This window comes from Nyctibius grandis, chromosome Z (genome assembly GCF_013368605.1).
Source record: "Nyctibius grandis isolate bNycGra1 chromosome Z, bNycGra1.pri, whole genome shotgun sequence".
Classification (NCBI taxonomy): Eukaryota; Metazoa; Chordata; class Aves; order Nyctibiiformes; family Nyctibiidae; genus Nyctibius; species Nyctibius grandis.
Genome location: NC_090695.1, coordinates 79,056,469 through 79,077,459, shown reverse-complemented (window position 1 = coordinate 79,077,459; position 20,991 = coordinate 79,056,469). Strand labels below are relative to the sequence as shown.

The 20,991-nt window shown below is 41.2% G+C and overlaps 1 protein-coding gene across 5 annotated transcripts in view; it reads right to left on the bottom strand.

Annotated features, from left to right (window-relative positions):
- ARB2A (ARB2 cotranscriptional regulator A) overlaps positions 1 to 20,991 on the bottom strand; it is a 272,896-nt gene that overhangs the window by 109,442 nt on the left and 142,463 nt on the right. For 4 of the 5 annotated variants that reach the window (XM_068422781.1, XM_068422782.1, XM_068422780.1 and 1 more), the window contains exon 8: positions 8,610 to 8,729. The exons of the other annotated variant lie outside the window; for it this stretch is intronic. In XM_068422781.1, the coding sequence (XP_068278882.1) occupies positions 8,610 to 8,729 (120 nt within the window). The remainder of the gene's footprint in view (positions 1 to 8,609; positions 8,730 to 20,991) is intronic. 5 annotated transcript variants of the gene reach the window in all.

Sequence of the window (20,991 nt, the reverse complement as noted above, 5' to 3'; positions counted from 1 at the left end):
GAAAAGTCTCTGCAAAGAAAAGCAGAAAGTGCTGTGCCTTTGACCTCCAAATCCCATAGGATACAAACACGTATTTCCAAGTAATCCTAACTTCTACCCGTCTCCAGTTCATTGTTCATTTTATAATTAGTATTCCAACTTTGGTGTCAAACTGGAAAATTAGTATGAACGGGCCGATGAGATGTAAAGTAACGATGGGTGGTGCCGGCAGTTAGTACTCAGCACATCGTTCCAGTCCATGAAACATTGCCCTTCTCCTTTTGGAAGATGTGGGGAAGGGGCATACGTACGGCCAGCCTCAGACCACAGACTGAGCTGAGTGAAGCATGAGATATGACATTAGCAAATGATTAAGAGGAAGCAAAAAGTAATGAGGCTGAGCAAGTTATCTAGAGCAAGGTAAGGAGGAGGGATGAATATTCAAAGTGGCCAACGCTCGGGCTTTCATTGCAGACATCCTCTTCTCTCATCCGGTAGCAAGGCTGAGGATAACTGAGAAAGGGGATGCCTACACGGCATTTAAACTAAAACACCAAAAAATGAAAAAGGACATGCAGCTATGGCGCTCTGAACTGCTCAGTAATCGTTCTTCATTCCTCTGTCTCTTCCCGTTAGATGATCCTTCCAGACTGCAAACTCTTCAGGACAAGGAGCTACTATGTGACTGCTACCGCAATGCAAATGGATAGTAACAATAAATGGTGGCAAGTGAAATAGTGATGTTAGTATACACTTGTCAGCTTATTTATTTAGGCTGAGAGTGGCTTAAAATATTTACCAGCTCTGTGTTAAAATGGGCAATATATGCATACAAATACATACATGTGTGTATGTGTGTGCGTATACATACGCTTTCTGTATGTGATTATCAGTAAAAGCCAAATGTGATCAAGAAGTTGCTCCCAGTAGAGCAGGTAGTGACACGTACCAAGATACTTCAGTATTTTTCACTCAATCCATCATTTAATTTCCTCACTGCTGCAAACCCTCACCGCAGGATCTGCGATCCCTGTTGCTTTCTACCGCAAGCTGAAGCTCGTGCACTTCAGAAAGCATTAGCAAAAATGAGTCTGCTATTTCCAAAAACAAGTAAGGATGGAAAAAAGTTGTTTGCAAATATTGGTGTTTGGGGACTTGACCTGGTTTTGGTTCAAACTCATCGCTTCCAGCGAAGCGAGCCTGGAGTCAGGGAGGTGCCGACTCCAGAAAAATTAAACCAAACTGGATCCAATTGTTCGCGGCTGAAAACCCACACCTGCCCACGCTGGCTTTCACAGGAACATGGACTCCTGGGTCATACCAAGGACCAACGGTCCCAGCCAATTACTCGCATAACTCTTGCCATGCCACGCTGGGTAGCAGCTTTGCCCCAGTCCTCCTGTTCCCAAACAGGCCTTCCTCATCCAACAGTGAGAAACTTAATTCCACCCTAAATTTATTCATGACCAGTTTTAATCCATTTGATCCTGTGCCAACATTGTTCTTTGGCTTACATGGCTCTCCCTCCCTGCTGTTTACTCTCCCGATGTATTTGCAGAGTGCTACCAATCCCTCTAAGCTTTCTTTCGCCAGCCTGAACAAGCCATGCTTTTTAAACTGTTTCTGTAGCAAATACAGCATAGACGCCAAACCTTCTTTTTCTTCAATAGCTACCAAAGTTAACGTAAGAGCATTAGCAGATTACACAGCTCTTATTAAGACTGATAAGCCCAGAGGGTGTGTGTACTGTTTCTATGGCTATATTGATTCTGGTGCTCACAGTAGGTAGGACATCTCCATGTGTCACCACATCACAGCGCGTTCGCACATCCTTCATCGTTTCTAGTAAAGTAGGCTCTCCATCGCCCTGAGCGTACTGACACCTCTTCCCTCTATCTCTTCTGGACTGAGTTAATCTTCCTGAACTTCTCAAATTACCTCAGATTAATCTCACCAGCATGCTGGCCGGCGTTCAGATTTCCCTTCCTGGGACAGAAAGAGCGAACAAATCACAGGATCACACTTGGCTCTTTTGTTGCGTTATCGGGTCATTCACTTACAGCCATCAGAGATGAAGCTGCACGTCCAAGGGCTTCTCCATCCCTGCTGTTCCCTGTTGATGAGATCCCTCTTCATACACAAATGCAGATGACTAGCCAGTCAATGCCTAGGTGTCCTGAAGTTTGTATTATTTCCTTCAATTTCTATTCCTGCAGAAATTCTACTTCTTAATACCAACGGTAACTTCACCACTTCATGCCAGGAGCACGTTTCATTAGCACATTCATACTTTTTGTGCCCACATCAGTAACAGAAATACTAAAAGAAATTTGCCCCAAGCCTAGTGACACTAGTCCTGTCTGACCCTTTTTATACAACCCACTGCTGCTTCTCTATTAGCTCCTCTTGTCCACCCTCATTCCTTGTTTGACCTTTTTCAGATGAACGAGCATGTTTCCGAAAAGCACAACAAAGTTATCGCTGAAATAAATAACCAAATGGAATTAAGATCCTTTTTTTAACTTTTACAGTAATAGAATCACAGAATCGTTTGGTTGGAAAGGACCTTTAAGATCATCAAGTCCAACTGTTAACCTAACACTACCAAGCCCACCACTAAACCATGTCCCTAAGCACCACATCTACATGTCTTTTAAATCCCTCCAGGGATGGTGACTCCACCACTTCCCTGGGCAGCCTGTCCCAATGCTTGATAACACTTTCAGCGACAAAATTGTTCCTGATATCCAATCTAAACCTCCCCTGGCGCAACCTGAGGCCGTTTCCTCTCATCCTATTACTTGTTACCTGGGAGAAGAGACTAACACCCACCTCACTACAACCTCCTTTCAGGTAGTTGTAGACAGCAATAAGGTCTTCCCTCAGCCTCCTTTTCTCCAGACTAAACACCCCCAGTTCCCTCAGTTGCTCCTCATAAGACTTCTTCTCCGGACCCTTCACCAGCTTCGTTGCCCTTCTTTGGACTCGCTCCAGCGCCTCAATGTCATTCTTGTAGTGAGGGGCCCAAAACTGAGCACAGTAATGTAAGCGTACAACACAGAAGAAGGTGAGACCTAAACCAGGTAGAGCTGGGTGAGATGATTTGTCCAAAGACTGGACATATAACTCAAGTCCCCATACACCTACAAGACAGCACCCCATACTACTCTCCCAATTGACATTCAGCATTTGAAGAATGTACTTTTTTTCTTCCCCAGTTTAATGCTCACAAAGTCTTGAAGCACAGTGGTATTTTGCTTTGTTTCTTCACAATATGGATCTTGGTGACCGAGGTGTTTTGCTTCTCAGCTCTCTCCTTCCAGCTTTCTCCCATGCTTCCTACAACCACCACAGATCTTGTGTTATATCTCCCACACATCAGTAGATGTATTTCGATTTAATACGTCTGCCAGGGGAATTAAGAGTTGCATATCCACGGTACCCACTCTATGCTCATCAATTCTTGAGCCAAACTAAATATAAAAAATAAGTAGATAGATATATTTATGTAAGTATTTATAAATAAAAAGCCAAATATAACAAACCGTTCGATCTGAAATTTCAGGAAATTAAATTAATGAAAAGCTAATAACAGGTTCACAGCCCAGTCATTAAGGCTCTTAAATTGCATTTTGCCTGTGCCAGAATACTGATGCAGCCTCAGAGACTCACAGGTAGCTCAGCAGGTGTCCGTTTATCATCATTATTATTATGGCATCTATCAGCTCTAGCCAGGGTCAGGTCCTTGCTGTACCCAGCACAACACAACACAATGAAGTGGCAGCGTATTGCAGAGCTTATCTCAAAATGATGGACCTAAAATTATTTCAAATGGACAAAATTGGCTGATTTTGATGGAATTAGGATGCTACAGTGGATACAGTAATTTGAACAGTGTCTTTTAAGGGCTCTCATTTTAACAAAGCTGCCTAAAAATAGACACACACACACTTTTATCTACACCTTTGTGCAAATCGTCAATATATATATCCAACATATTAGCCAACAAAGACCATAATGAATAGTTTCTCATCTGCTCAAAGACAATGAACCTACTTTCCTTCTCCTGATTTAATTATATTACATTCCCCCGTGCGCTTTGTATTTTTACAGCAGTACGAATGCTGTAAGCTGGAGATATCACTACCGATTCTCACAATTTTGTCACGATTCCCATGATATTTGGCAGGGTTTTTTTCCTTAAAGATATTCTTTAACTAAAATTAAAACAAAAAAGGTACACTTCTGGTTCATAAGGTGCTGGGGAAACCCTTGAAAATGCAAAGCCTAAGGTCTCAGGAATATAGGAGGCAAATAGGAGAAATCTTCCACAAAATTTTTTTTTTTTAAGCTCAGGATACTGAATACCTAATTGACAATTTTGAAAGCTTAGATTTAACAATTCCTCTTGTGATTCCAAAATGAGTAGTTGTCATGTGTTTTTTACAATGATGGACACAGCTACTTTTAGATGTCACCCAGCATCCTAGGACCATCCCTTCTGTCTTCTCTCCGTGCAGCCGGGCCCTGGTGCTGTAATTAGATCTGCAGGAGATGGCCACAGGACTCAGGCAGGCACTGGGGCACAATATATCTTTTCTCCTGTGGGGGTCTTTCATGCAGGCAATGACAAGGGAAAACATTATTTTTTAAGCAAAATAATCGTAAACCCACAAAATCTGGCAGAAAAACTCAAAGGAGGCGTTGTACCAGAAACTTATTTTCTGTAAACTAAATATAAAATTGACTCCATCAACTTGAAATTCTCACTTTCTGTTAAATTTCATAAAATTATTACAAGCTAGGAGTTGGGAAAGTTCCACAACTTACCATCAGCTACAGCAAGCTGCTTCTGAAAATAAATTCCCGACTACTCTGTGTAAGGGGATAACAGAAGTTAGAAGCTGAGATGCGTTCATGAATCATGGCTTGGGTTTTTCAAAATCCGTAATTAGCCGAACACAGTGACCCAACAACTATTTTTAGTGCTGTATATTCAAAAAGTAATTTATGTGTAGGTATTATTAGATGAACATTTAATTTCGAACCACAATTACACAAAGTTTTAATTACTAAATATTAAGATACATTTTAGCATATGGCTTATGATTAGCATTTGTAATTCAAGCTATAAACAATACAACTAATTACATTTATTGGTGGAACTTTACTTCCCACACATGTTCAATCACTTGCAATTATTCCCCTAGTAATCTATGACCCAGCAAGGTACAGAAATTGTGTGCCTACATTGCAGTAACTGGGTAACAGTTTCTGTGCATCCAAGCGTGATATTACAGACTCACCCTGTTTTTCTTAACATCTCGCAATCACAGACATGCAAAAATGTAGATTAAAAAGCTGCAAAGACCAATAAAAATGCTAGACGCTGTGGCACGTATTTGAAAGTTGCAGCCAAGTTTTACTGGTTTGTTTAATGAAGGACTTCCAAACCATAGCCTGATTTTTATGGCGAGATGAAATTTGGAATGAAGACCAGGACTGGCCACCAAAGGTTTGTAAACAAAAATGTTCCTCCTTTTATAACAATTTCACATGCGATGGTCATATTTGCTCTCTTTTCACTTTGACTTTCCCAGCACTGGACTTCAGAAAGCTGCAGAGCAAAGGAACGAGGCAGGGCAGAGTTGTTTTTCCTGTGCCAGCTCCTTTAGCAGCTGCAAACAAAGAGGCATCTGGACGTGTCCTGCCACTGCAAAACTGAACATTTCCCCGTGCTGCTCCGCGAGAGCAGCAGCTCTTCCCACGTGATGGTATGAACTACCACGAATGAGTCTTTGCTTAATATCAGGTTTCGTTGGGTTTCTCTGCTTAACACCTGGGCACCAGGTTTTCATCGAGAGCCTTGCACCATGATGAAGTGATGAGCTGGGGATCTCTGCCACTGAGAGGACCGTGAACAATCGGGACAAACCTTGCAGCACTGAATGTGCAAAGTGAATTTAAAAGATACTCATTGAAAGCGCAAATGTTTTTGGACTTTTTTGCTTGTTTTCTTTTTCCCCGTGGGCACAATAAAATGCAGAGGGCCCAGGCAGAAACGTTCACTCTAAATTAAAGCCATATGCTTCACACTGCTCTCCTGTAAGAGGCACGGATGCAGAAGGAGCAGCTGTGCAACAGGTCTCCGTAACTACTGTAACCTACAACTTCATCAATCAGTTGAACCAAAATTCTTGCATAGCAAGTGTAGAGGTGGTATGGTTGCTACATGGTGTAGCTGCTCTATCTCCCTCATCATCTCCCCCGCACAAAGGCAGAAAGAAAGTGAAGTGATCAAATACGTATTTGTCATAAGACAGTAATTGCCCATCAGCTGCTCCATTTCTTTTTTTTTGAGCTCTTTGCAATTATTAAGTGCCATATGGATATAAAGTTGAAGAGAAAGGAGATCATAGCAAAATAAAATCTTACAAATTAATATTGTAATAAAATAGGTCAGGGTTTATTTCAATGGTATCTGCCTCAGTGTATGCATTATTTAATTAAATTGCTTTCAGTGAAGCTCAGATATCAAACCACCTCTACCAAAACCAGGTGTTAATACCCTTTGACTTTTTAAAAAACAATCGGGCTACATTAAATATACTTCTCAGGTCTAGCTTTGCATGACAGATATGTGATGTGCCAATGGTTATATATTATATTCTTCCTCTCAGGCATGCATCTCCTGCAGAGACAGCAGACTACAGAAGCTGACCCTTACTGAGACCATCTTGTCTCTCTGACAAAGCTCCCTTTTAACTTCTTACTTACTGGTTGCTTCCTGCGATGGATGAAAACTTCAGCTCAGCTTGTGATAATTTCACAGGCCCTGAGCACCCTGACCCTGGAAGCCCCAAGGTCAGAAGTCAAGTCTTGTTCTGAAACATCTGTGTGCTTCATATTAAAGTAGAACAAAAGTGAAGAAATATCCACCAGTGTGACAAGAGAAACAGGCAAAATGGGAATGACACATTGGTCATCTGTTACCCACGCCACTCAAGCCATTGACTGAAATGTGATGGAAAAACTCTCCAGGCCTCCTTCGAATAAAGCGCTTTGTTTAGGAAACACTGAGAAAGGTCTCCAGTTGAATTTTATTCCTGCCCTGTGCTAAGCGTATATATCTGTAGGCACCCGGCAATCCAAACAATGTAGCTTTACAGAACCTACAAAAATTCTGCTAACATCTCACTTCGGACAGACAAGGCAGACCAGAAAAACCTGGGCTGAAATGCAAAGCAGCTGAAAATCACAGCTCAAGAAGCGATGACCGAAGAGATGCTCCCTACCCTTCACTGCATCTGAGGAGCAACAGGCACCCGCAACGCAACCCGCTTCTTGCCTAAAGTTGTGCTTATAGAAGGAATTACTCATCTTCACTCACTTGGTCTCTTAAAAATTTAGTTTTGAGAATATTTATTGACCTGGTAATAAAACACCTGTGGAAAATGATCAGCTGAACTGTTCTCAAGTCTTAAGTCTGTACACGTTATAAGTATTTTAAAAGTACTCTTCAGGAAGCACAGGGAAAATCAAAACAGCCTTAATTTCTGCGAATGAAAAGGGTTAACAAAAATGTTAAGTTCTTAAAATAATGTAAGTGGTACTACTCTTGGATTCTTCTTGCTACTCAGAGCAGCACAAGACTAAAACCAAAACGTTCATGCGTGGTTTTTCTTAACTGAGGCATTCATCTTACGTTCAGGCAGGAACCACTTTTACTAACTTCTAGTTAGACTAAACTAATGTGTTATAGACGAAAGTTGTACATATACGTCTGCTGATTCCTGTGTCTATAAAAACAATTACAATGTTCTCCAATTTACCTTTCCACAATAAACAGGCCTTTTTTTTTGTTTTCTTCAATAAAACATGTCCTGATTACACCAGCATTTCACAATTAAGCGAGAAGACTATAGATACACTCTTCTACACAAGTGGCATAGAAGAGTTCAACATAGTGGTTCAGACAGTGGTACACAAGTTCCACAGGCAACTTCTTCATACACCAGATGGGGTGAACAAATTTGCCTTCTAAAGAAAAAGGTGAAAGATTGATAAACTGGATCTTTGGCAGTCCCAGCGTGAGGGCTAGAGCAGTTTTACACTGAGCGGAGTCCTTCCCACCTTACATCATTGTGGGGTTTAACCAGAGCCTAATAAATGGCAAAAAAAAGTCTTTCCAGCAACTTTTACAGATCTTTGTGGAAAGAAATGCAAAATAGGGTAAAACCTCCACATTTCCACTCAGTTCCAATCTACATACAAGAAGGTGCATTTTTTAATGGTGACTTCACTTTAAAGCTGTTCTTATTCATTCTCAGTCTTGACCTCCAGTGTTTCTACCCCAGAGCAGAAACTCATTGAGTGCTGCCTTTCGGTACATAGCCTGGACAAGGAGGATCCAATGTGTTTTGTTTTCCCACTGTCTTTCAGGTTCGTGGACTCATGGGACCTTATTGTCTAACTCAAAACCAGAGAAAAATACAGTGACTTTCCAGTTGCAAAGAAATCCTCACAGATCTGTTGTTCCTAAATTGCTGCTTTCAAGAAGCTGATCAGAAAGAATTTAGAACATCCATGAAAGACTTCAGGAAAGAAGGCAGTGGAGAAGTCACACTTACCAACTCTACAAAGGCCAGTCCACCATAACTGTGAGCAACAAAAAACACGTTCTCTGCAGCTGACTGGCAAATAAAATGGTCCCAAACGTAAATTGCATGTTCTTCAGGAGATCCATTATCCTGCAGAAAGAAATTACGTTTGCGACAATTACCTTTTAAAAACTGGCAATTCTGTCTAAAAGCAAAGTGTTCCTATATGTTAAAATGTTTTGTTAAAACAAACCTCAAATGAATATACTCTAGTGTCAAAAAAAGAACAGATTCATTTGTCTAAATAAAAGAAATGTAAGATTGCAATCTAAAGGCAGTAAAACTGTTGCTTTATAGTGGCTTATTTTAATAAACACAACAAAAATTATGCATCTGCAAAATTTTGTCTAAATACCATGATGGCAATTCAGCTAAACAGAGGCATTCAGAGAAATTATGAGCCACTGCTCTGATTTTCATTCTTTGGACAACTCTTTGTCAAATGTTTGTTCACTGATGGTTTGTTTAAAGTAGTTAAGCCTTAGTCTGATAAAACAAATAAAAACAAGTAGGAACAATGTAAATATAATTTCAGTCTTTACAATTTTTTCATATTATGGGCCAACGGAAGTCTGCCAAAGACTAAAGTTATGGCATTTGCAATTACTCTTTTAAATGCTACTTTTTGCAACTGCAGACTATAAGATACAGTGCAGATGATAAACCACCTCTTGACTGCTTACACATTAGCCATTAGTTTGGAGTCTCTGGTAGTTAGGGGAGTGCTTTTTCTTACTGTTGAACAAGAACTTGTGAATGCCAGTCAATGTAAGAGTCACTGGGATGATTTTAGTGCACTCTCCTCAAACATCAGGGTTGTGCACTCCCACCTCTACCTTTGAGACTCTTGGGAAGTCCTGTGCCCCTCTTATATTTTACTTATTTCCAAGGTTGTCCATGTCATAACTACAAATCTGTCTAGTCTCAGGTGACAAGAGTAAGATGCTCTGCTAGCTCCCCTGCCCTACCAGGATTTCACACCTCTAGTGCAACACTGAAGGCCCTTTCCAGGCTCTTTCGTGCCAGAAAGAGCTGATCAGTCAAGGTCATGTCATTTCCTAAAATTTGCATCCCTTTCCCCTTTGCTCTGCTCCACCAACAACTTCATACCCGTAGGTGACTCAGACGCAGACCACAAAAGCCTCAGTTCCTTGGGGAAAATAAAGCACAAACCAGCAAAAGCCACTGGCAATCAGAAGACACTAATTACATAGTGTGAATTACTGTAAATTTACTAAAAACATTGAAGTGATTTAGGTCTAAATCTCATCCTGCAACTCCGTTTTGGGAATTTAAGCTCTTATGAGTGTCTAAAATCAATGGAAAGACAGACAAGTAAATAATGTGGTGGATTTAGGCTTTTACTTCTATTCTCATGCTTGGTTTCCTAAATAAAAGTGAGATGGCTACAAATCTTTGTGGATCTGGACCCAAAGCTTCTAAAAAAATTTATGTGCTTTTAAATTTTTTTCCTCTAAGGTAGCAGTGATTAAAACATATTTATCAAACTTGCCAAAAAGCACTGAAGGTATTCTTCTTAATCCTGGACAGATTCTGCTCTTGATTGACTATGACAGAACATAGTTTTAACTAATTACGTATCAACTATTGTAAACCACCTCAGCGTGAGAAAGGGTTTATTTTCTTTCAATTCTGTTTTGAAATTTGATTGTAGCAATAGGTAAAGGAGGTGAAGAATCCTCCCTTTGTGAGGAAACAGGGAAGTTCTTCAAAAGAAATTTCATAAAGAAAATATGATTGACAGACCAGTTATTAAGATAAAGCTGAAGGACAACTTGGACTGGAGTTTCCTATGGAAAAGTGATGTAGTCTAATTATGATATGTATGGAAAAGGCATATTAAAACACTGGGAGAGTTTTTAAATGACTAGTTTATCTAGAAGATTTATTTTAGTTGAATATGCAGGACATACTTGTTTTTAAGTAATAATGTTACCATTAATCCTCTTAATAGCAATTTTTGTACACGTACATAACCCCGCTTTAACATTCTGACAAAGAGAAGAGGTTGTTTCTGGTTATTATTGCATTTTCATGTATTTTATATTTGTTATTCTACAGGCTGCTGGGAAAAGCATACAATTTTAGGGTTTCCACAAGACTAAGGCAGCAGCAAGAAGCTTCTGAAGGATTCAGAAACTCAGCCTGAAAAAGCTTCCACCAATTAAAGCATAACCAGCCGTCCAGTAAACCGAATCATTAACTGCACAGCTTCACAGTCCAGTCCAAAGACTCAATAGGATTTTACAAAAGCAAAAAGAAATGAGCTAGAACGAGTTAGATATAGACTGTAACTACAGTTTCCTTTGTTACTCCTGAAAAATGCCATAAAACACCATGATAAACTGTGTTGCTGTGCATCCTCTGCTAAACCCTAAACAAGGTAAGAGAAGCACATATGTGTGAGAAGGAGTTTGGAGGAGTCATGTATGTTTAGAGGAAAAGCCATTTCTTCAGAGCATCTGCTTATTTTTTCCCCTTGTAACAAGCCCATATTTCAAACAGCTCGGATGGAAAATAAACCGGCGCCATGTCCGTACAAGGAACAGCTGGCTGCTAGAGTGGGCTGGTCTCCTTAGGACTTCGAATTGCGCTGGGTCCATGAGGACCCGGGATTAACCTCCTCTGCCTGGCCTGGGTTAAACTATGAGGCTGGATGCTGCAGTTTCAGCGCGAAAGGTGACAGTTTCAGGCAGTTGTTGCTTTTCTTCTTTTCATTGCAGCTAAATACAATGCACTTACACACCAGCTTGTTAAATTATTTGATAAAGTAGGAGCCTCTTGGTCATGCTTTACATAATTATCGATATGATTGTACAGAAAGGAATGGAGGAATCATGCTACGTCCCTCTGAAGGCAGCGGAGGCTGAACGCATTCTCATTTGTGAAACAGACCGAGATGAAAAGGTTCAGGGAAAACTGAACTTAAATTTCCAGCTGCTGAAAGCTGACCATCTGTAACTGGTAATTCTATGTCTAAACAAGCAGGCTGATTTTTCGGAGTTGTGAAAGTCATAGATGTGGGTCTTCATCCCTCTGAAAACATCCCCGTCCCAATATATGTAATTAGAAATAAAAGAAAAATAAATATTGAGAGCCATGTTATGCGAAAAGGCCTCTGTGTGATGCTTAACCAATGCAAAGTAACCCAAAACCAGGCAATTGTCAGCTTGCTGCAGACCACGTACCTCCGTGGTTCTGGGGTGGGGAATGGGGCAGAGGCTCTGAGCACGGAAGGTGCAACCTCTGCCTGAGCTCCCATCGTGCAAAACCTTACCTGCCTCCGGATTTAATGGAATACTACCAGTAAGATTTACCCTTTAATTCACTAATAAATGAAAAGACGTCCATGTCTTTTTCCTAAAAACTATTGTATTTTAGTCTTGTCACTGATAAAAACAGAGCGAATATACCTCATCGGCCACCAGTGACCACCAACGCTATGCAGACGATCTGATATCGAACACCTGTCATACCTGCATGCAGCAGATCCCCCTGAAGATTGCCTTGGAGATAAAGGTGGTTAAAATCATTTAACACAAGTACTGCCGAGGTATTTTAGATCGCTGATGTCATATTTATTCCTCTTCCTGAATGCCAGAGGAGGCACACACTTCTGGAGCCTGCTATAAAAGGGGCATCCACAAAAGTAATATAGAATATAAGCAGCCAGATACTAGGTTCTGGTTCAGCTAACAGCAGGTGCATGGGGCTAATCAAAAACATCCTCTTGCCACATGGACATACTCCTTTTGAATGAGAAATGATCATCAAGCGTTTGCAAACTGAATGAGGTTTTATTTCATGTGGAAGAGACAAGTATTCACAAATACTGGTTTAAGAACAGATTCCTTTTTCAAGTGAGAGAAGACTTTTTTTTCAGTATTTTTTAAACACTGTCTCTTAACTATGTATAAAAAAATGCCTCTTTTAAAAAATAGCGATAGCTCAAAAAATGATCATAAATGGTTAATATGGAGCTTTTCATTTTAATATAAAAACTTTCATCAAATAGTTTAATAGTACAGTCTATGAAAATAATATGGCAATGATTAATAAATTCATGTTTCTCATATATATGAAGCCATTTAATATCCCAGGGCCAGAACCTCTCCTACAGCTGCTTGAAGCAACAGCTTGTGGTAAGAAAGCGCCCGCTGCTCCCCGGTCTGCTCGGCCTCGACTCAAGTCCTGGCATGGGTTAGGGACGTCCTGGGCTGCTCCCACCGAGACCAGTTGGGCTTGATTTTGGGGGGACCTTGCATCAAGACCGGCAGCCCATGACTACGGTGTCTGGGGGTCTATGCAACGCTGAAACAGAAACACGCCTGTATAAAACGCCGCTCCTCGTCTTGTTTCAAAAAGGGGTTTTGCTTTGAGGAAACTGGCTTGCAGATTTAAAATTCTCTCTGTAATAGTATTTAGGTCCCCAAAAACCCGAAATGATTGTGGGTAAATTATCCGGCTATCCATTGTGCAAAAAAAGCAGATGAAGAGACCACAGATCTCGGTCTGTCATTTTTTCCAACATCGCTAGCGCTAAGAGTTGAAAGGTATGTAACATTTTAATGGCTGGAGCCATTAGGAATGCGCAGATAAGCAGTGTGCACGCAGTGAATACGGTGTTACATTCTGTTGCATTCAAAAAACAGGTTGAATTTACTAATGTAATATCAGAGTCATTAATTGTTAAATACCAAGCCGAAGTGATGCAGCAACCGAAGCCTTATCGACTGTGCCAGATTCTAACACCTAGACATTGCAAGGTCTGCAGTTATGATGGACTACCTGAGTTGATAACACATGGAATTATCTAAACAACATTTGCATATTTGTGTAATTATTTCCTAAGGTTAATTAGCTCCTGCAAAGCAGCTTGCCCTTTGAGACTGCTTACTGTGACAGGTTCACATATTTCCTGTTTCAATGCCAAATTTTACTTTTTTTTTTTTAAAGTAACCTGTTGCTGGAAAGTTACAGATGGGGCAAGAGCTGGAGGCCTTGAACTCCTATAGACTTTACTGGGACAGAGCAGCTCAAATCCCATCTTAAACTTCTAATTCATCCAAACTAAAAAAAAAATCAAATCAAGAGAATCAAATTAGTTCTAAGCTCTGGTGACAGCTCTCTTCTTTTACTTTATTGTTTTTTTTTTTAAATCAAGGAGTTGGAATCACATTTTTTTTGCGACAAGTGAAAAGTTAAATGCATACAAATAGGGAAATATGCCACACAACTGAATAGCTTTTTAACAATTTACTTGAAGGTGGTTTCTATAATTACTGCTTATCACAGCAAAACAATTTCTCCTTCTAGCTCGATGAGCTACTGTAAACAAGTATGGTACATGTGTTAAATATGGGAGAACAGAACGGCACACTGGCTGGGAGGCAGAGAGATGGAGAAGGCTCAGGTCTCCTGTCTCCCGTCCTTCCCTGGAGATGTCAGATCCTTTCCCACTAGCAGGACCTCTGCAGTTTTGTACAACTCGTCCCATTGCCTCAATGAGCCTTGGGATAGGCAAACTTGTCCCCCAACTCTTTCGAAAAATCATTACATTAAAAATAATATAGAACATAAATATAACAATATAAAAATATAACTTAGAAAAGTAGCTCTTTATCTCTAAAACAATCCAGGATGGAATAGTGTTTTCAGTGGCGACTGGCTAATACTGGTATCTTCCGTACAATAAAAGACATGTTTTCTGTACAAAGAACTTGCTCTTTTAAGAGAAGACTGTATGTTTGGAGGTCTAAAATAAACAGCAAAGGGACACAGTTTGTTCCCTGCTGCTATACAATTCTTGATTATCATAACCTGATCCGTGCCAGAATCGCGTTTTTCAGCACTCTTAGGTAATGAATTAAATGGATTTCACTGGAATTAAAAAAAAAAAAATCTAATTTTTAAAGAATCAAAAAAAAAAAATTAAATGGATTTCACCGGAAACATTCTTTGACTAGAAAGCAAGACTTTATTTACGTATGTATGTGTCTATAGAAACCAGAAGGCATGCGTGGAGAATGCTGAAAACGACTGTGGAAGATCTTAATCCACGGTACTGCCATGGCAGGATTTGTGAAGCTCTGGCCTAATTAGGTGCCCTGTACATCAGGAGGACCTCTGCCACTTGCTGTAATACCAGCAGAGTTAAAAACAACTCTTCAGCCCTTTGAAGAACCCAGCAACCCAGAGATGTGCACTTGGGGTTTGCCACCACTGGGAACAACCCATCTTGTCCCTTACGGCTCTGGTGTCCTCCTCACGTCCTTCCACCACTGCGCTCCCTTCTGCTCTGTGCTTGCCTTTACATGTCACTCCTCTTTACACACTTTCTGTCCTTCCACAACTCTCAAATTAAAATTAAAAAGGTGAAATCAAGTCTCCCTTGCCCCTTCTACCGGACCACCTCCTATTCTAGCACAGCCCTTTTCTGACAGCTGTCCTCTCTTCTTCCTTCCCCAACAGCACCTTTATGAGTACTAAATGATACTCATCACTTGCTGCATTTTCCTCATTCCTTTTGCAAATATTTGACTTATATGAGACAAACCCGGTTTCATTATGACAGAACATAATGAAACTGTGTGATGGTTTATTACCACTGAGCAACTCCAAAGCCTCAGTGTAGGACAAGGTCTAAGGGGCTTTGAAGGCAAGAAAGCTGGAACAGAAGCCAAAAAAATAGCTAGGATGTGATTATTTTTTCGCCAAAGATAGCAGCTATGGTATTACAACCAGGGTAATGGAGGAAAGTAAGAAAGGGATAGAAGCTGAAAACAGGAAAAAAGTGGAAGAAAGATCTCGTATTACTATTTTACTGCAGCAGGAGTAACTAAAGAGAAGACCGTAAAGCACGCAGCTCAGGCCGTTTAACAAAATTGGATCTTTAACGGAGAAATTCTGGTGTACTTAGGAAGCATCCCATCTGCCTGAAACTCTCTTTTACCATTTTAATCACAGAATTGAGAAAACTCTTGCACTGGTTTATTTCAGAAATGTCTCCTACTGCAGCCCAAGGGGCAATCCCAGGAGGCAGCGGGACTTTTTACTAACAATAGGAATTGTATTTCTGCTTTACTTACTGAAATGGCTAACACTAGTCTGCATGCTACATCTATGGAGACACAGATACACAAAGACCGGTTGGCTCTGGCAGAACTCTTAAATAACTGCATTTTCAGGAAGGATGACTACAGACTGCCTCCTACACTGGGCAGGTCCAGCTATATGAAACAAGATGAAAGGAGGATGTGGAAGGGAGCAGATGAGGGTAACAACATCAAGATCATCTCAGTGGCAAAGCAGCTGTGACTGGAGGAGAAGACATAGGAGCAAAAGTGACGGCGGAGGCAAATTTCTAACAAATCCTAACTCTGACAACATGCTTCTGAAATTCAGTTTAGCCGGCCCTGCCAGGAGCACTGGGAAGCAAGAACAATGAAGAGTGAGCAGTGGGTCAAGAGAGTTATTTTAGTTGCTACATCATGAATTGAGTGGAAAGGAGATGACTTGAGAGAAAACAAGAGGGGAAGAGATGAAATCACAAACAACTGATGCTTTGGCCTTGAAAGGTTGAATGGAGGACACATTTCTTTCCTACAGGCTCTGTGTGGATTTTACTTGCATACTTTGCCACATTAAAACACCACCGCCCAGCAGGATTTGATCAGCTGTGTAGGTGGCAGAGCAGGTACGTGGCTGCCAACATCTGGCCTAGATCTATGGAATCACAGAGCACTGAATCTGCAAAGGTTCAACACTAAAATAATGTAAATGCGTGACTGGTGAGCAATATTGTTTTATTCAGCAACTGTGTTTGTATGCATTCAGAAACAGTCACATTGTATTTTTCCTTACTTATGACCTTAGCAGGGATTAAACCAAGAGCCTTTGGATGCAAAACCGCCAGCATCTTCCACTTAACTTGCAGGAATAATTGGGGAAATAAAAAGATTATATATTCTTTTTTAAGGGCACTTCCTGAGATGAGGGAAAGATACATCTCTGGCAGTAAGTCGCAGCTGCTTTTGAGACAGAAGGAGAGACCAGGTATCTCAATAGCTAAGTCTGGTCATTCGTGGAGCTGCAGACACAAATAGCATAGCCAAGGTTATTACCTGGCACACGCCTTCAGAAAGCAATATGGTAAAGTGACTTAATGCTGCATTTTTCATATTGTGGATCATGGTCTTATTCCCAGATCTATTTGAGGTGATTCTGTGGAATTCCTTGTGCCTATTTTATTTGTGAATTGGGCCAGTGATGGAAGTGTTCCCATTATTGCTTATGAAGCCCTAGTAAGAAAGATGTTGTGCATATACAGTCCGCAGCACAAAGGAAGACGAGAAGTCTCACACATTGCAGTTAAAGACACACCGCATTAAGTTAGAGAGCAGTCCCACCTTCAAAACTCCTGACAATTTATCAGGAAAACAGGCAATCTGGACAGACCTGCTAAATGAGTAAGTATTACATGACATGTGCAATATCTGGCATATCTAATAGCCAACTAAAAGATGTAAAACAAAAATGCATTTGGCAGACTGAGGCAATATTTATACTGTCACCATCAGTGCAAAGGGGACGAAGGGCTGGCCTGGGAGGAGGTGGTGATACCTGCGCTTTGCTATGGCACGACTGCTGAGATTAGGTTTAAAATTATGAGTTTCAGCTAATGCAAGACTGACATTGTCTAGCCAGGTTTTTTACATTTCATGTTTTGGCTCCTCCCCAGGGCCCTTGTTCTCCCCAGCTCCCACGGCAATTATCGTCCAAGACGACTTCAGATCCTGTCTCACTTCCTCCACTTCAGATGCAAGCTGGACTTTCCCTGTTGATGGTGGTCAGGAAATAAAACTCAGAGCTATGCTACATATATGCGGGGATGGATGGAGCTCGGATCCTAACCTCCCCTGGGGCAGCAGGAGGGAGTTACTTTTCCCCTCTATATCCAGCTTTATTGCACACAAGAGAACAAATGAAGCAACTCCAAGCCATAGAACAGTTTTCCCAGCTAAGCCCTCAACTAATACAGTTCCTGGCCAATAACCTAGAGCTACTACTGAACTAAAAAAAAAACCAAAACCACTCTCTCCTCCTGTCTCCAAAGTGCTCCAGCCACCTCTGCTCGGTGAGGAACAAGCTGACCCTGGAAATCAAAACCCTCTTTCCACCCTCTCGGCCACAGGATCTGCCTCCAAGCCCTCATTTATAATATTTCACGAGTCAAACAGTGGCCTGAAACCATGGAGTGAAGCTGACAGTTCACAGAGGTGCCAGTGGTCTCAGCTGCATTAATGCATCGTTGGCCTAATACTGTATTTCAGTTTTGGCAAATGTCGGTCTTTGTAGGAGGCCTTCAGAGCGCTGCTGTGTCAGGACTGTGTGGAAGTTACCAGAACATGTAAGTGTTTTTTAAAAGGCTCGTGTTGCAGGGACCTTGACAGGCTTGAGAGGTGGGCCCATGCGAACCGCATGAAGTTCAGCGAGGCCAAGTGCAAGATCCTGCATGTGGGTCAGGGCAATTCTAAGCACAAACACAGGCTGGGAAGAGAATGGATTGAGAGCAGCCCTCTCTTGGAGGGCTTGGGGGTGATGGTTGATGGGAAGCTCAACATGACCCGGCAATGTGCACTTGCAGCCCAGAAGGCCAACCATGTCCTGGGCTGCATCAAAAGCAGTGTGGCCAGCAGGTCGAGAGAGGGGATTCTGCCCCTTTACTCCGCTCTCGTGACACTCCACCTGGAGTACTGCGTCCAGCTCTGGGGCCCCCACATTAAGAAGGACATGGAGCTGTTGGACAGAGTCCAGAGGAGGGCCACGAAGATGATCAGAGGGCTGGAGCACCTCTCCTATGAAGACAGGCTGAGAGTGTTGGGGTGGTTCAGCCTGGAGAAGAGAAGGCTCAGGGGAGACCTCATAGCAGCCTTCCAGTACCTGAAGGGGCTACAGGAAAGTGGGAGAAGGACTTTTTACAAGGGCATGTAGTGACAGGATGAGGGGGAACGGTTTTAAACTGAAAGAGGGGAGATTTAGATTAGATATTAGGAAGAAATTCAGTCCTGTGAGGGTGGTGAGACACTGGCACAGGTTGCCCAGAGCAGCTGTGGCTGCCCTCTCCCTGGCAGTGTTCAAGGTCAGGTTGGATGGGGCTTGGAGCAATGTCGTCTAGTGGAAGGTGTCCCTGCCTGTGGCAGGGGGGTTGGAACTAGATGATCTTTAAGGTCCCTTCCAACCCAAACCATTCTATGATTCTATGATAAATTTCTTAGATTTGCATTTGAACTGTAAGTCGAGCACAGCGAGTTTGGCTACAGATCCACGCAAAAATAAACAAAGCAAGCAGCAAACGTTACCTGCGTTGTTCAACCCGCAACGACTCCACCCAGCAAAGACTCACCATTTTTGCACGGTATTTTCTGCTGCGAGGTTGCTGTGTTCAAATGCCCTCCCTATTTCTTCAGCTTTTTATCAGGAAATTCAAGGGACTTTGAAACTTGAAAGGGTTTGCTGTTTATAAAGTAAAACCCAGATCTCAGGCTAAGTTAATTAAGTCTCAAATGTTATTATAGCATCATCTCCCTGGTTAAAGTATCTGCTTGTCAGCCAGGGTAAGACAACTTTGTCAGGCTGTTGTTCCAGTCTGGATTTTCCTGTTATTACTTCTGCTGGAGTCTGGCATGTCCTGTCATCACCACCCAACCGTCTTTTGCAAAAGTGCAGTAAAGGAGACCAAAAAGAAGGAAAAATTCAGGCAAAATCACTTTCTCAGGGGCTCTTAATTATCATCTCCAGCATAAGCTTGCAGGTTGGTATTTTAAATGACTGGTTGTTTTTTTTTTTTTTTTAGTGGCCAGTTGCTCCCTATTGAGCTGGAGAGTAAATAGTTAAAAGTCTTCCTTCAAAACAGATCTTGCCCCAGAATATTTGCAGTATCCTTTTTGTTTATATTGTTTCCAAATTGACAGATGCAGTACGAGTTACCTAAGATAATTATTTTATCATTAAGACAAGAATGTAAATAAACACAAATATGATATTTGTCTTTTTCAGTCTGGGGACAAGAACATTGCTGACTCACTGAGACGAAAGAGGTGCAGGAGAAGAGAATAGGAGGAAGGAGGGAAATGAATCAAAGGAAGTTTTACTTTAGAAAAAAATAATTAATTTCCCTTTTAGTTCTTTGACAGACTTTCAGATTTTTGCTTTTTTGATATTTTCTCCCCTGTCCATATAGCTTGCAGGGTTACAGGTGGAGGAAGACTGAGTTTGAAGCAGCATCTTCTGGCAAACAGCTTGGAAATCCTGCATGGGGAAACTGGTCAGACTGGAGGTGTGATAACAATTCCTCAGACCAGCCGTGTCTGCACAGTGGTACCACGGCTATGGACAAATACCTGCACAGTTCACATGGAAATCCCCGTGCCATGATGCCCCAGGCATGGTATCTGACAGCCTCTGTGGCTGGACTTACATATTCTAATTTAAAGAACAACCACAGCAGTTTGGCCAAAGAGACTCCAATTGGTAAAAACACCCAAAGACTAGGGCAGTTGCATTTCAGTACAATACCACTGGTACATATCCCCACACTTTACATGCATCGTTTTAATGTCTCCTCGTACTTTTTTCTTTCCAAACTACTGAATCTCAGGGATCGAGATTCTATCCACAACATATTTCTGCCTAATGTAACACACAACACCAAAGATGGCCCTTTGTGTGGTCGAATTATGAGAACAAAAGAGCATTTCTAAAACAAAACATCAGGTTGTGTCTTTGCAGCTGTCTTCCCTACCAGCCATGTTTCTGGCAACTATTAGATTAATTGTGGGGACAAGTAAATAAAAATGAGTATGATACTTTTACAAAAAGGATTATCTTTGCAAGACACAAGGAGAGATCATGCCAGTTGTTCAAACGATTACATGCATTTTCTAAACACTAAAAACAATTTATTTTGAAATGAATGCATCTAAAACATTCAAAAACTCCTAATGGAAGTCATGCAGAAGTGTTATTTTTCTATTTCCTAAAGTACTTAGAGACTATTTTACTTTCCAGTTCTTTCAATCTGTTTATATGTTGTAATGAGAAACAGACCTTTTTTTTAACCATGCTATTGCAAGAAAAATAGCATTTTGGCCAAGAAAAATGCAGATTTCCCCACCACAGGAAACAATGAATCTAACAAACTTCAACACAGTTAAGTAAAACAACGACTTAGTATTTTCATTAACAGCTATGGTTTCAGAACAAAGCTCGGCTGTAAAGTCTCTGTTACGGAGTTTATATCTCTTACACGAGTTAAACTAAATAGAACGGC